The 13,677-nt window shown below is 38.5% G+C and overlaps 1 protein-coding gene across 3 annotated transcripts in view; it reads right to left on the reverse strand.

The window, feature by feature from the left end:
• lama5 (laminin, alpha 5) overlaps positions 1 to 13,677 on the reverse strand; it is a 107,846-nt gene that overhangs the window by 1,013 nt on the left and 93,156 nt on the right. For all 3 annotated transcript variants that reach the window (XM_052092082.1, XM_052092083.1, XM_052092081.1), the window contains exons 62-79: positions 13,375 to 13,511; positions 13,101 to 13,254; positions 12,728 to 12,870; positions 9,750 to 9,912; positions 9,497 to 9,622; positions 8,084 to 8,226; positions 7,825 to 7,957; positions 6,419 to 6,562; positions 6,170 to 6,300; positions 4,341 to 4,511; positions 4,073 to 4,199; positions 3,695 to 3,840; positions 2,873 to 3,062; positions 2,357 to 2,503; positions 1,297 to 1,444; positions 965 to 1,095; positions 518 to 611; positions 263 to 382 (exon numbers count right to left, since the gene is read on the reverse strand). In XM_052092082.1, the coding sequence (XP_051948042.1) occupies positions 263 to 382; positions 518 to 611; positions 965 to 1,095; positions 1,297 to 1,444; positions 2,357 to 2,503; positions 2,873 to 3,062; positions 3,695 to 3,840; positions 4,073 to 4,199; positions 4,341 to 4,511; positions 6,170 to 6,300; positions 6,419 to 6,562; positions 7,825 to 7,957; positions 8,084 to 8,226; positions 9,497 to 9,622; positions 9,750 to 9,912; positions 12,728 to 12,870; positions 13,101 to 13,254; positions 13,375 to 13,511 (2,548 nt within the window). The remainder of the gene's footprint in view (positions 1 to 262; positions 383 to 517; positions 612 to 964; positions 1,096 to 1,296; positions 1,445 to 2,356; positions 2,504 to 2,872; positions 3,063 to 3,694; positions 3,841 to 4,072; positions 4,200 to 4,340; positions 4,512 to 6,169; positions 6,301 to 6,418; positions 6,563 to 7,824; positions 7,958 to 8,083; positions 8,227 to 9,496; positions 9,623 to 9,749; positions 9,913 to 12,727; positions 12,871 to 13,100; positions 13,255 to 13,374; positions 13,512 to 13,677) is intronic.

A 13,677-nucleotide genomic window follows, 5' to 3' on the forward strand; every position in this document is an offset into this window, starting at 1 on the left:
TTATTTTTGCAATTCCATTTGGCGACGATGGTATCGCAGAAATTACAAACTTCAGCTTTAAAACAAATAGCGCAGAGCAGGCCCAAAACATTTCCACATTTTTCAATGCAATATTTTGGTTCATGAACAGTACCTCTAAAAAATGTTGGGTTCTTTGACATAAGGAGTGATTTTATTTCACAAATGCAACACATCTGTATTGATCTCTGACCTTTACTATAGTGGTTAGTTTTATATGACTGGTAGCACACAGGTGTCATACCTGGCATGCTGCCCAGATAGACAGTCTCTTTGCCACCGTTCGATCTGCTCTCTTTTGGGCCGACTCCATGCTCACTCGCTGCATCCACATGTAACTGGATAACGTTACTCTTCTTCACAACTAAAATCACAAAGAAAATTTGTGTGAAATTATATTGCAAAGATATTCCTCATGAAGTTACCTATAAATTATTCATTATATAAGTGTAGTCTATGTTATTTACATGAAGCGTGTGTGTTGAAAAGAGAGACTCACTTGCAAGACTGTGCCAACTTCCATCACAGAGTGACTCCTCTGGTGTGAGACTCACTGAAAACTCTCCACTTCCACTGTTCACCAACACAGTCACCTGTAAAACATGGAATAATCCATGACTTATAAAACAGACTTTCAGAGAGTATGACCAAACCTGAATGGACCCTTTGACATATCTGTTTGGAACGTGGATGTAATCTTTAGAATGTACACTTCTATTGTGGTGAATGGGAGACCATTCCAAATAATAAAATAAAAATATCTCATTCTTGTCTTGTCTGTTTCTTTAAACCCCTAACACTATGTATAAGAAATAATGATAGTGTTGCTTCCGTTAGCAAGCAGCATTAACAATTAAATAAAGCTGTGAATCTCATTTAGTCCAAACTCTGTAAAAATCCTTTCCTAAGGTTTGTATGTTAACATTTGAAGAAATAGTTGTGTCACCTGGCCCTGGTTCAGATAGAGACTCAGCTGTTGATTTTTCTTCGCTCCAGCATGCAGCAAAAGCCCGGAGTCAGAAACTGGACGAACCTCCAACTGGATCTCCAGGTCTCGACCCAATGCCAGTGATTGATCTACACCAACATGAACATACAGAGACACATAGAGAGAGAGCAGAACAACTGTTAACCTACTTTATTAAAAGTATAGTAAACATACATGTGAACGATCTAAAGTGTATAGTACATCTTGTAGAACCTCGCTGAATTAAATCTAAAGTGGAGTGTTTGACTGATTCAAAGTGACTGGTATGGAGTGAGAGGTTGGTGACTCACCAATGATCAGATATCCTCCCTGAGTGGCGAAGTAAACACCAGGCTGCACGAGCTGCTGGAAACACGGTACCACCCCTACACTGTGAGATGGGCTCTGTAGCACCTCTTCATTTAGCTTCAAATCCCTCACACAGCCAATGAAACCAGGCTGATAGACACAGAGTCAGAAAGAAATATTCAAATAAGCAGCAAGGTCATTTTGGTGCAAGTTTGCCCCTATAGGGTTTTAAGATAAAAGATATTAGCTCGGTTTCAAAACATAGTGAGCCTAGACAGATTTCAAAGGTGTGTTTCCAACGCAAAAGGTGGCCAGCATAATTATACAGCCTTTAAATCAAGATACCTTGATATGTGACGAGCTCAGTTAAAAAAATGTATCCAAGATGGTAAATTTACTGGACTCATTTACCCAATATATTTGTGTTCCAAGTATTTTTCAGTTTTTTTCAAAATAGCTTAGGAACTCGCTAACACGTTAAACTAGTGGTGTCAGTGCATTAACATTTTTTATTGTGATTAATCACATAATGTTTTGGAAGTTAAGCGTGATTAATCACAGATTTTAAAAGTGCTGAAATTTAAGTGAAAATGCATTTATTTCCATCTAAGGAAAGAACAATATAATACTTTTATTTACATTTTCCAAATAAACCTTCCTCAGTATAAAGATAGAAATGCACTAAAATTGCACCAATTCAAGTAACATTAAATGTTTCCCAAAGTCTAAGAGGGAGTTTGAGTAACTGAAAGAACTAGTCCCCACATTTATATATAAACACTCTCCCCCGCAGGATGGTCATTTTTAGCAGCAATTAACTGGATTCTTTGTGAAATTAGACTGATGTCTTAGTTTTACCAGCAATATATCAATATGGCTATGGCCAGCTGTGCAGACCACCTATTTCTTTTTACAGCGACAGGTGTAGGAACAGCCACTAGCAACATACAGTACATGGACTAGAAAAATCAAAGACTAGAAAAAGCATACAAAGTTGCTGGTATTGTGAACAGCTCACTAGATAATGTAACAGAGTAGTGTAGTTTGTAATATATTGTTTACCATAGCAGCAATGTGGTCTGAGGGAAGTCCACCAATGTAGAGGGGAGCACCAAACACACTCTTCCCTCCACCTGTCACTTTCTTGTTCTGGGTCTCGATTCCATCCACTGTCAGAAAGGCCCTGTCGCCCTCCACTTTTACAAAGATCTGGATAAAGGCCACATTTGATTGTAAAAGTTAGAGCTCTATAAAAAACACATTTGTGTGTGAAAACCATAGATTGCTACATGCTACTTTTCGCAGTGATGGAAGAGACAGACCAATGACAGTCTTTTGTGATTACTGAATAGGGCACTTTATTTAATCTTGAGATTGAAGAGGTGGATGATTTTAACCAATCATGCTTTTTCATATACAAATATCTTCAGTAAGACTGAAAAAGATCTGAAAGCAGCCCGATGGAGGATTCAGCTTTTAGGCCAGTAAGCACCCCCTTGAGGAAGATCCTTTTGTTTCTTATATTGACCAGTTATTAGCCGACAGCATTGGAAAAATACATCTCATTCACATACGCACCGTGTGCCATAGGCCATCTTTGATTTTCTTTTTGCTGCGGATGCTGGCCTTCCTCTTTCCACCGTTGACCAGCAACACCAGGTGGCCATCAGACACTAAGAGTGTCATGGTTCTCAGGATTTTTCCTCCCGCCACGTGGAAGATCAGTCCATTAGTAGAGTTTAAACGCACACTGAGAGAGATGTGTGGCCTGCACAACAATAATTTGTCATTATAAAATAGCTACAAATAGCTCTATTATAATTGGTCAATGGCACCATCTAGTGGTCTGATATTTCTGCGTAACAACCGCACATGGTGTGTATTAAGACATATCATTATTGCGAGTTATCTTTCCTCCTTCTTAGATCATCTCTATAATTAAGCTAATAAAATAATTTCAACTCAATTCAATGTTTCATGTCCATTTATTTATTTATTTGGCAAGTTTGATAATGAGCAGTTATACATCCACTAAACCTCTTTGAGACCAGTGAAGGCTAAAAAAGCTCATTTGTCTGCAGTTGACTAATTTTGAAACTTTTTTAACCAATGTAATGACATTCAAACATTTTAAGTGTGGCTTCAGTGACCAAATACTTGTGTGCCCACTGTGTGCCATCTATATCATTAACAAAATCTGCAGAAACTGAAATTGAAAGTTACAACTAGTAAACCAAGAATGTGAAGGAATGTCTATTTGTGTGCAACAGAAAGGGATTCTATATGTTCAAGATCATTCGTGTGCATGTAAGTTAAGAACATGTATGATTTGTGTGAGGCCTTTCTCATAATTGAAGACAATGTTGAAATGGTTGGCAGTTGTGGATTTGAGTCACTCACGCATTGCTAAACTCCTGAGGCAGTTTGTCAAATCGCAGTTGGCTGTGGGAGGAGCCACTGAAATGGTAGGCGTCGACCTCCTGGACAGCCATCTCACCCTGGCAGGACTCACGCGCCATGCGGCTTCTCGAACTTCCAAGAGGCTTCTGTTTATTCACATGCAGAGTCACATTTTTATCACATGAAATGGCGCTTGCAAAACATTTTACTTCCAGAATGTGTCATACTTCAAAGTGATATTCAATGAGAAATTAAATGTAGAAAATTGATGAGTGATTCTGAAGACATTTTTCTCTTGAATAACACTCACCCATGAAGACCAGGAAGGTTTAATAAGAAAGTAACTACAAAAGTGCTCATCAATTTCTATAATAGTACCTTTGGATTCTTTCTCCTTGGTGAATCCAGGATCTCCAGTGGCTCTGAAGAACCTGGGCACTTAAATGTGTACTTGCTTCCATCATCAGCTTTTTTCAGATCCTCTACGGTCTGTGGTTCTTTAATTCTACAAAATGTAAAAATGATAGCAGATGGTCTTTTGTTTGATCATTTGATCAGCAGGTTTTGTTTGATCATTCCTTCAGCATTTTCCCTCCTTAAATATATATATTTTTAACTTTAACCATTTTTTTACGGCATCACAAACCTCTTGATAAAGAAGTTGCTGAGGCACCAGGTAAGGGTGGTGAGGTTTTCTGACTCTGGTATACCGCCCATATAGGTAACGCCAGACTGCAGCGCTGCCCTGCTGATGGCCGTACTGCCACCTTCAGTTTCTCCTCCACTCTCAAGCACATCATCTATATAAATTTGCAACCTAAACAAAGACACAAAATTACACAACCCTGTACACAAACACAATTTTTCTAATATATTTATAAACAAACATACTGGGGAAAATGTCTTAGTATATTTATCTATCTATATTTATCTTAAACATATCTAAGCATCCTTTAAACAAGACACATTTACTTGAGAAGCAAATTTGTGTAAGATAAGTTTTAATAATATTGTTTTAAACATAAACCTTATAACATTTTGTTAGATCTATACTTAAAAACAAGAAGAAAAAAAAAACAATTAACCATTGGGAGAAAAAAAAAAATCAACATTAAGTGAATAGTTATTATTTCTATCAATTTTGCTTCAAGTACATTTTTATTGTTTTAAGGATATTTCAATATTTTGACTGGAAATCAAGACAAAAATACAGATTAAGGAAATAACTTTTTATAATGTATATGGCTCTCAGAAATAATGCGTTTACGCATGCGATTAATGAATAAAGTTTAATGCGTAAATTTTTCTCAGTCGTGATTTAAAGCATTTACCGTTAATGCAGCATAAACCAGAATAAACACTGGTTAGACTGATGCACACTTCACACACACACACACACACACACACACACACACACACACACACACACACACACACACATGTGTGTTTCCATGTTTTATGGGGACTTTCCATAGACATAATGGTTTTTATACTGTACAAACTTTATATTCTATCCCCTAAACCTAACCCTACCCCTAAACCTAACCCTCACAGAAAACTTTCTGCATTTTTACATTTTCAAAAAACATAATTTAGTATGATTTATAAGCTGTTTTCCTCATGGGGACCGACAAAATGTCCCCACAAGGTCAAAAATGTCGGGTTTTACTATCCTTATGGGGACATTTGGTCCCCACAAAGTGATAAATACACGCTCACACACACACACACACACACACACACACACACACACACACAACAACAACAACAACAACGCTTCCATGTCAGAAATAAAAAGATGGAAAAAGGAGCTCTTCACGCTATTAAATGTACAAGCCCATATAGGACCTGTGATAGTCTAAGGTGCATTTTAATTTCCAAAGAAGCACGTCAAGTCTTAACTATCACTAAAATGCAGAATGAGACATTTTCGTCTGCAAATGCTTTGCGTGTCGAGTTAAGAGCGGCGCTTGAAGCAGGTTTTGTCGCCCTGATGCGAATCATGCAGCTTCATGATTGCTGTAACAAAGGGGATAGCCACAGTCTGCTGGCTGATTAATATTGTGGAAGATGAGAGTTTGAGAGATTTAATGCCCATTGTAATGAATATACAACCTATGTGGGGACTAGTTCTTTCAGTTACTCAAACTCCCATTTAGACTTTGGGAAACATTTAATGTTACTTGAATTGGTGCAATTTTAGTGCATTTCTATCTTTATTGTCTTTGTTTGGAAATTGTTAATAAATGTATTATATTGTTAGAAATTGTTTTGTTTTCTTTCCTTAGATGGCAATAAATGCATTTTGACAGGAAAATAAGTATATTTAGAGTCCAATTTCAGCACTTTCAAAATTTGATAAATCGTGATTAACTACTAAAAAATGATGCAATTAATCACAATTAAAAATTGTAAACAACTGACAGCACTAATAATGTACTGTACTGTATTAATGTAATAATGTCAGTGACATACCCATCTGTATTGCTGTAGAATGCAACATAGTGACTGTTTTCATCGTTGTATGACTTCTGTGACCTGACCTGCTTTTTGCCAGCACTGACTACTACATGGCCACTGTCTAAGATAACCTGACACACATCACTCTGAGGGAGGAAACACATACACACAATTAGAGCATTCTAATCCACAATTAGGGATTCACTAAAGAAAATAATTTCAGATTTATTTGACATGTAGAACTGTGAGTGGGGTTGTTTGTACCTGGCCTTGATGATAAAACATAAGGCCGTTCTGTTGATCTGTCCTGAAGCCAATTCCAGCATAAAAGTTATCTGTGACATCTGGTACATCAGCCAATGTTAAGCGTAGGTAACCTTCACCAGCGAAATTTGCCTCACGAGTAAACTGTAACAACACAACACACACAGAGAATGTTAGAAATGCTTAATTTTGTTTTGTTAATGACATGTTATGGCACAACAGATGTCATATGCTGTAAAACAGAAATGAAAATAAAACAAAAAGTCAATAGCACTAAAAGGAATAGTTCACCCAAAAATGTTAATTATCTCATTAATTACTCAGCCTCAAGCCATCCCAGATGTGTATGACTTGCTTTTTTCCTACTAAACACAAACAAAGATTTTTAGAAGAATATTTCAGCTCTGTAGGTTCATACAATGCAAGTGAATGGGTACCGGAATTTTGCAACTCCAAAAGCACACAAAGGCAGCATAAAAGTAATCCATAAGAATCCAGTGATTTACTCCATGTCTTCAGAAGTGATATGATAAATGTGGGTGAGAAACAGATCAAAGTCCTTTTTTTTTTACTATAAATCTCCACTTTCATATTGTTCTTCTTTTGTTTTTGGCAATTCACATTCTTTGTGCATATTGCCACCTACTGTGCAGGAAGGAGAATATAAAGTAAAAATTGACTTTATTTATCTGTTTCTCACCCACACCTATCATATCACTTCTGAAGATATGGATTTAACAAACTGGAGTCTTATGGATTACTTTTATGCTACCTTTATATGCTTTTTTAGCTTCAAAATATTGGTACCCATTCATCTTGCATTGTATGGACCTACAGAGCAAAAATATTCTTCTAAAAATCTTCATTTGTGTTCTGTGGAAGAAAGTAATTTACATCTGGCATGGCACAAGGGTGAGTAAATGAGGAGAAAATGTTCATTTTTGGGCGAACTATCCCTTTAATTACTTTGGTTCCGTATTGAGTCCTTTAGTGATTCTAGAAATAATTTTGAGGAAAGAATGGAAAAAATGCATTACCTATGCCGCAATAAGAATCCTGTTTTCATGATTTTCAGATTTTAATTGTACTATAAAATTACTGCACTTTAAAAAAACATTTATATTTATTGCACCAACCATAAACACTGTTTTTGTTATCTCTCCAAAATAGCATCCTTGGATTGGGTGTACATTTTAAAATCCAAGGCAAGATTCATGGCCTAATATACATGAGCTATTAATGTGCCATGGCTGCATTTGTTTATTCACATGAGTGCACAAAATGTCTGCATCTATAGAAGAATAAAATCACAACAGAATGGAAACAAAGCATCTTGATGTTCATTCAGTTTTAATTTAGAAAGATAAATGGATTTGATGATGGTGGTTGTGGTAGCGTGTTCTCACCAGCAGGTTGTCAGGACAGCCGTAGCTGATCCCTGAACTCTTCATGGTCTTCAATTGAACAAAGCTTCTCAGGGCCTTAATTTGCCTCATGCAACCCTTAATGGAGCCTCGCTTTGGGAATATGGTCTTAAGACTGTAATGACATGCACACATTTTTGTGGAGAGACTCTTTTTTACACAAATATTCAAGAGTTACACTATGACCTGCTGTCAACTGGGTCAAAACATGACTTCATAATGGAATTGTCTCCATATTTACCTCTCAGGCATCTGATCCTCTGGTACTCCGCCCAGGAAATAGCTTCCTGTGAAGTTGAGCTCCTTGCTTGTAATTGTGAACAGCTTTTGACGACGAATCCTTACTTGCATTTCGTTTTTGCGAAGTTGAAATATAACATCCATCTAAAATCAATGAAAAACTTTTAATATTAAAATAAAATATTACAAATATATCAATGATAAAACCATGCTGATATACAATTTCAGGTCAATTCATGTACGTTTAAGGTGCACTTAGTAATGTTTTGTTTACGTTGACACCTTATACTGACACCTAGTGGCGTGAAGGTAGCATCATGTTAAAGCAATCGTTTTTGTTATTGGTGCTGTTGTCTACTATTCACAGTCATGATTAATTTATTCTGTGAGCGAACGTGTCTGATAGTGTCCACTGAGGAGAAATTGAGTTGTGTATGGCTGCTCATGTGATTCTAACATGGCAGCACCCATGAGGGGACCTTCTCCATGTAGCATAAAACATCTTTTATAAGGTTACTGATATAACTGAACTCTTACTCTTACGTGAGTGGTCATGATTTTATACATAATTAATATTGATATCTTTAGGGGCATTTGTTTTTAAAAAGTACTTTTAAAGGTGCTATATGTGATATTGTATGTCACAATATGTCATTAGAGAATTAGGAAACAAGTTGAAATACTGGCTTCTCCGATAACAATGCTCCAGTCAGTATATTCTACTTTGAAGTTTCAATTCCTGGCTGGAATTTATGCTTATGATCCCGCCCACTGCCCACTCACCAACAGTATTTCAACACCGCCGGATGCCAGTTTTGAACAAGTTTGTAGGCAAACGACACTGCGTGCTGCAGCCATGGAAGCCAGCAAACTAACTGGTTCATAGATAACAGATTCCACCCGACCTAAAAAGCCTTGCCATCCATCTAAAAACCACCGTGACCAGTAAACCAGCATAGTAAAACAAGGACAAATATTGGAGATGCCTTTCAAAGATGGAGACAGCTTAAAGCCAAGAAATCCTTTAAAACGGATGCCGAGTTGGCTCATTTTCTCCTTAAAAGGTAACCATTGCGTGTCACCTAATATTAGCCATCTAATTTATCTCGGCTACTAGTAGGGATGGACATTTTGAGTAAATTCAACATTTGAGTACTCGCATTCATACTCTGTGTTTCATGTGCATCCTGGTTTCAAGGCAGCGAGACACAGCCGTGTCCTCATTCTGGCAACCCGCATGAGCTTCGAGTCTGGGGCGGGCAGACAACTCTCCAATATTATGAATTTGGACTGCAGCACCCATTTCAAATGCGTGTTGTTAATCTTACATATAGCACCTTAAACATACAATAATATTTGAATATTTGTGTTTTTTTGGAAAGGTTACCGAGTAAACAGAAAGTGTGTCACTCACATTTTGGGGCTGAGCGTTACTGATTTTTAACAGATTCTCTGACGCTGGCTGATGTGTCAGTGTTCCTTCAACATTATGGAAGAGCTTCAGAAAACCCTCAAACATGGCCACACACAAGTACTTATCCTGAGGATGGAGAAGCGACACACAGGGATAAAGAATATTAGCACATGATAATATACAATATATACACAGTATGTCTATATGTCACAAAGGCAATGAAAAAAGATTTCTAAAAAAGACAGTGTCTCACCTCTCTGTGGAACAACATTATAATTCCATTTTGCGAGATGAGCTTGACTTGCTGCTCAAACAGGCGGTCGTCAGTGCGTGCATCAAACAAAACTTCCACATAGCCTGAACCATCAAAATATACTCCATCAACTACCCATTCTGGCGTGTTTGTTGGCCTCTGCCTGTTTTAACATATGAAAAAGACCAGTTTTAAAAGGAACAAACAAGTAAACAAAGCTTGTGTCATTTAAAGGAATAATTCACCCGAAAATGAAAACTCCCCTTCATGTCATTACAAACCAAAATGTCGTTTTTCTGTGGAACATGGAAAGAGAAATTCTGAAGAATGTCCAAGATGCTCTTTTCCATAAAATGAAAGTGTATAGTGACCGCTGGCTGTCAAGCTCCAAAAGTAACAACAGCACCATAAAAGTAGTCCATACGACAACACTTTCATTGTAAACCAATTTCTGCCTACACAACTGCCACCAAGAAGCTCAAACCTTCATCACCATGAAGTATTTTGAGCAGGTAGCTCAAATTTACTCCTCTCTACCTGCCTCCATAGACCCCCTTCAGTTTTCTTACTGCATAAACAGATCAACAGAAGACACCATTGCCTTAGTGCTGCATGGGAATTCTAACATGTAAATGCTATTCATTGACAATAGTTCAGCTTTTAATACCATCATTTATTCTTGCCCCCACGCTCTTCAGCATGGTGTTTTCTGCCATGATGATAGATGCTTTAAGCAACTGCTATGATGGCATCCACCTCAGGTACAGGACTGATGGGAAACTCTACAAACCCATGTGCCTACGAGATGGTTACCAGAGACTTTCTCTTCGCTGATAACTGCGCTCTCAATGCCTCTTCAGAACAAAAGATTCAGTTGGAGATGTACTGCTTCTCTTCGGCCTGTGACAACTTCAGGATCGACCCAGCTGGCGTGGCAAGATCACACCCCTGATCGTACCCCTGGCAGCAGAAGCAAAGTGTCACGGCCCTGTCTCTCTGTCAGTCTGGGTTTTGGTCTGACAGGGCCGTGCATTATCCGCCCATGTCTGTCTCTGTGTGAGCGTGCAGCTTCTGTTGTATTCCCTGCCACGCGCTCTTCTGTGGGTGCATCACGCTTGTGTCATCTTGGCTGCCTGCAATCGCATCAATAATCTTTGTCTGTCTCTTGCGTCTGCGTCACTTTGGTAAGATGTCAGGCGTGTGTGTGGCCGAACTCTGACACAAGTGTCTTTTCTCATCTTGTTTGTCGATTGGCATGAGTGTATATCGCCTCATTGTTTCGGCGATGTGTGCTCATGCCAATTGATTGTTTTATCTGCTTGTGAGAGTACGCAACTTTGTTATAATTTCTATATCGCTGTGTGCTTCTCTTCTTCTCTATCTCGTCACAGTCTGCCTCCTTGGTTGCTCATTATTGTTTCATTAGTTTCACCTGCCCTGAATTAACTTGCTTGATTTCTCTCCATATTTTAGTCTCCTCGTGTTTGCTGTTCAGTTTATATTGTATTGTTCTCTAGTCAGTACCTTTGTATGTTCTTCTGCATTCCAGTCATCCTGTCACCTTCCTGGTTCCAGTGCGGTCTGGTTGGTCCAGTTCCCGTTTTCCTTCTGCCCAATTCCCTGTATACTTTTGTCCCCTTCTGGGTTGTTTATGTTTTTCCCTCGTGGGAGTTTGATTTATTAATAAAGTGTTATTATACATTTTTTTAACTCTGCATTTGGGTCCTTCCTCTCCCCAAACCCATGACACATTTACATTTATGCTTTTATCCAAAGTGACTTACACTGCACTTATTACAGGGACAATCCCCCTGGAGCAACCTGGACTTAAGTGCCTTGCTCAAGGACACAATGGTGGTGGCTGTGGGGATCGAATCAGCACTCCCAAGTGCTTAAATGAAGCAGAAAGGAAGCGTGCCGCATGCAAGGTCAGAGCCACCAACAACTCAACACCTGTGTCTGTCCATATGTGCCCGACATGTGGTAGGAATTTCAGGGCCCAGATTGGACTTATCAGCCACCTACGGACCCTCCGCACCCATTCTGCAAAAGACTGAAGTCGTGGTCATCTTCAAATTCAAAGAACAAACAAATGATCCTGCCAAGCACATTACCAAACTACAGGTTCTGGAACTGGACAACCATCTGTGCAACTGGTAACTTGACTTACTGATTGAGAGGTAGTCTCAAATCCTCCAATCTCACCCTCCGTACAGGGTCGCCACAGGTTTGTGTGCTCAGCCCCTTGCTCTACTCCCTGTTCACGTATGATGGCGTAGCCAAGGAAAGCTCCAAAATATTTTAAACATTTGCAGATGACACCACCATTATAGGCCTCATCTGCGAATAATGATGATGAGACAGACTAGGGAGGTTGTCAGAGATCTGGTTGTGTGGTACTGCTCTCCTTAAATGCCAGCAAAACAAAGGAGTTGATAGTGGACTTTAGGAAGGAGCAGAGGGGAGATTATTCCATATATGATAGATTCTGACAAAAGTCCAAAATATACTTCGATTTTGACTGATTTTCAGCATCTGCGTGCAGTCGAACACAAGCCTGTCAAAGTAAACTCCCTTTGACGGTTTGAGCATTCACAGGCGGTTGTCGCATGCGCACTACGACTGCTATGAGACACTGGCCTTTCACTTCAGTTGTTTAGACCCATAAAGATGTCTTTATAGTCCTTCAGACTCAAGTTCTTCTAGCCCTTCTTTGTGACAGAAATAGCTAAAATCTGTGGATTGCCATCTTGTTGACCCACTAATCAGTGCAAATAATTCCATGTGCATGTGCATTCTGCACATTTAAAGATGTGGGGCAAGAAAAATCACGCTGTGCGCTTTCAGTGCTTGAGCACTCTGCTGATGATAAGATTTGTCTTACAAGAAAGTCAACATGAGTAAATGAAGACAGAGTGTTACATTTTGGGTGAATTATCCCTTTAAAATTGGCATCAACTATGTGAGAGACCTCTCACCTTGAACAGGGGAGATCAGAAGTGGTGTTCATTTGGTACGTTTCCTCAAAGTTATAGAGGCTGATTAGCTCTTCGTTTAGACTAAGCAATTCAATGCAGCCCGTGAAGAAGTTTGCAGTTGACATGTTCAGATCCACTGGAGGCTGTGTGTGTTTGTAAGAGAGAGAGAGAGAGAAAAAAAGAGAGAGATTTGCTTCAGAAAATCCTTGCAAATATTACTTTTCTATTTTTATGATAAGATTAATTTATGCCCAAAAACGTTTTTCTAGTATAACAGTACTACAGTACATGGCCATATTTTCAGAAATATGACATTGTGAGAACCCATATATATTTTTTTTAATATTCAATAAGAACAAAATGCATGACTCACTTTGAAGGTGCTAGAGTAACCACCAACATAAAACACTGTATCCTCAGCTGGTAAATTGAGTAGGCCCTTGTTCCCTCCTGCCTCCATGCTTTGTTTAACAATTTTCGTGCCATCCAGGTCCATGGACATTGCCGTCTGACCGTATTGTAGTGTCCTGCACACACAGAATATACAGAGTGAAATATATATTAGCTAACTAACAGTATTGAGTAAATCTAAACTCATTACATTTTATTCAAAAATGTGTTGGTAATTACAGTGAAGGGGTACCCACCTCTCCAGAACAAGTTTATTGAAGTAATCTTTCTGCACGTCCTCTTGTATCAGCACCTGTGCTGTCTCTCCTCCCACATTAAAATACCAGTGCAGCCTTTTCCCTTCCAGCGTCATTGCCATATAATCCTTAGTAGTCTACAACACACATACAACACAGAAACATGCATGTTTATATTCACATATATGTTTAATCCTAAATGATTTATAAAACCGTTTTAAATAATATACAAAACGAGACAGTAAAATATGTACACAAGTACACCTACATATTCATGCGATTATCTAATTAGCCAATCGTGTG

This window comes from Xyrauchen texanus, chromosome 25, assembly GCF_025860055.1.
Source record: "Xyrauchen texanus isolate HMW12.3.18 chromosome 25, RBS_HiC_50CHRs, whole genome shotgun sequence".
Taxonomy (NCBI): domain Eukaryota; kingdom Metazoa; phylum Chordata; class Actinopteri; order Cypriniformes; family Catostomidae; genus Xyrauchen; species Xyrauchen texanus.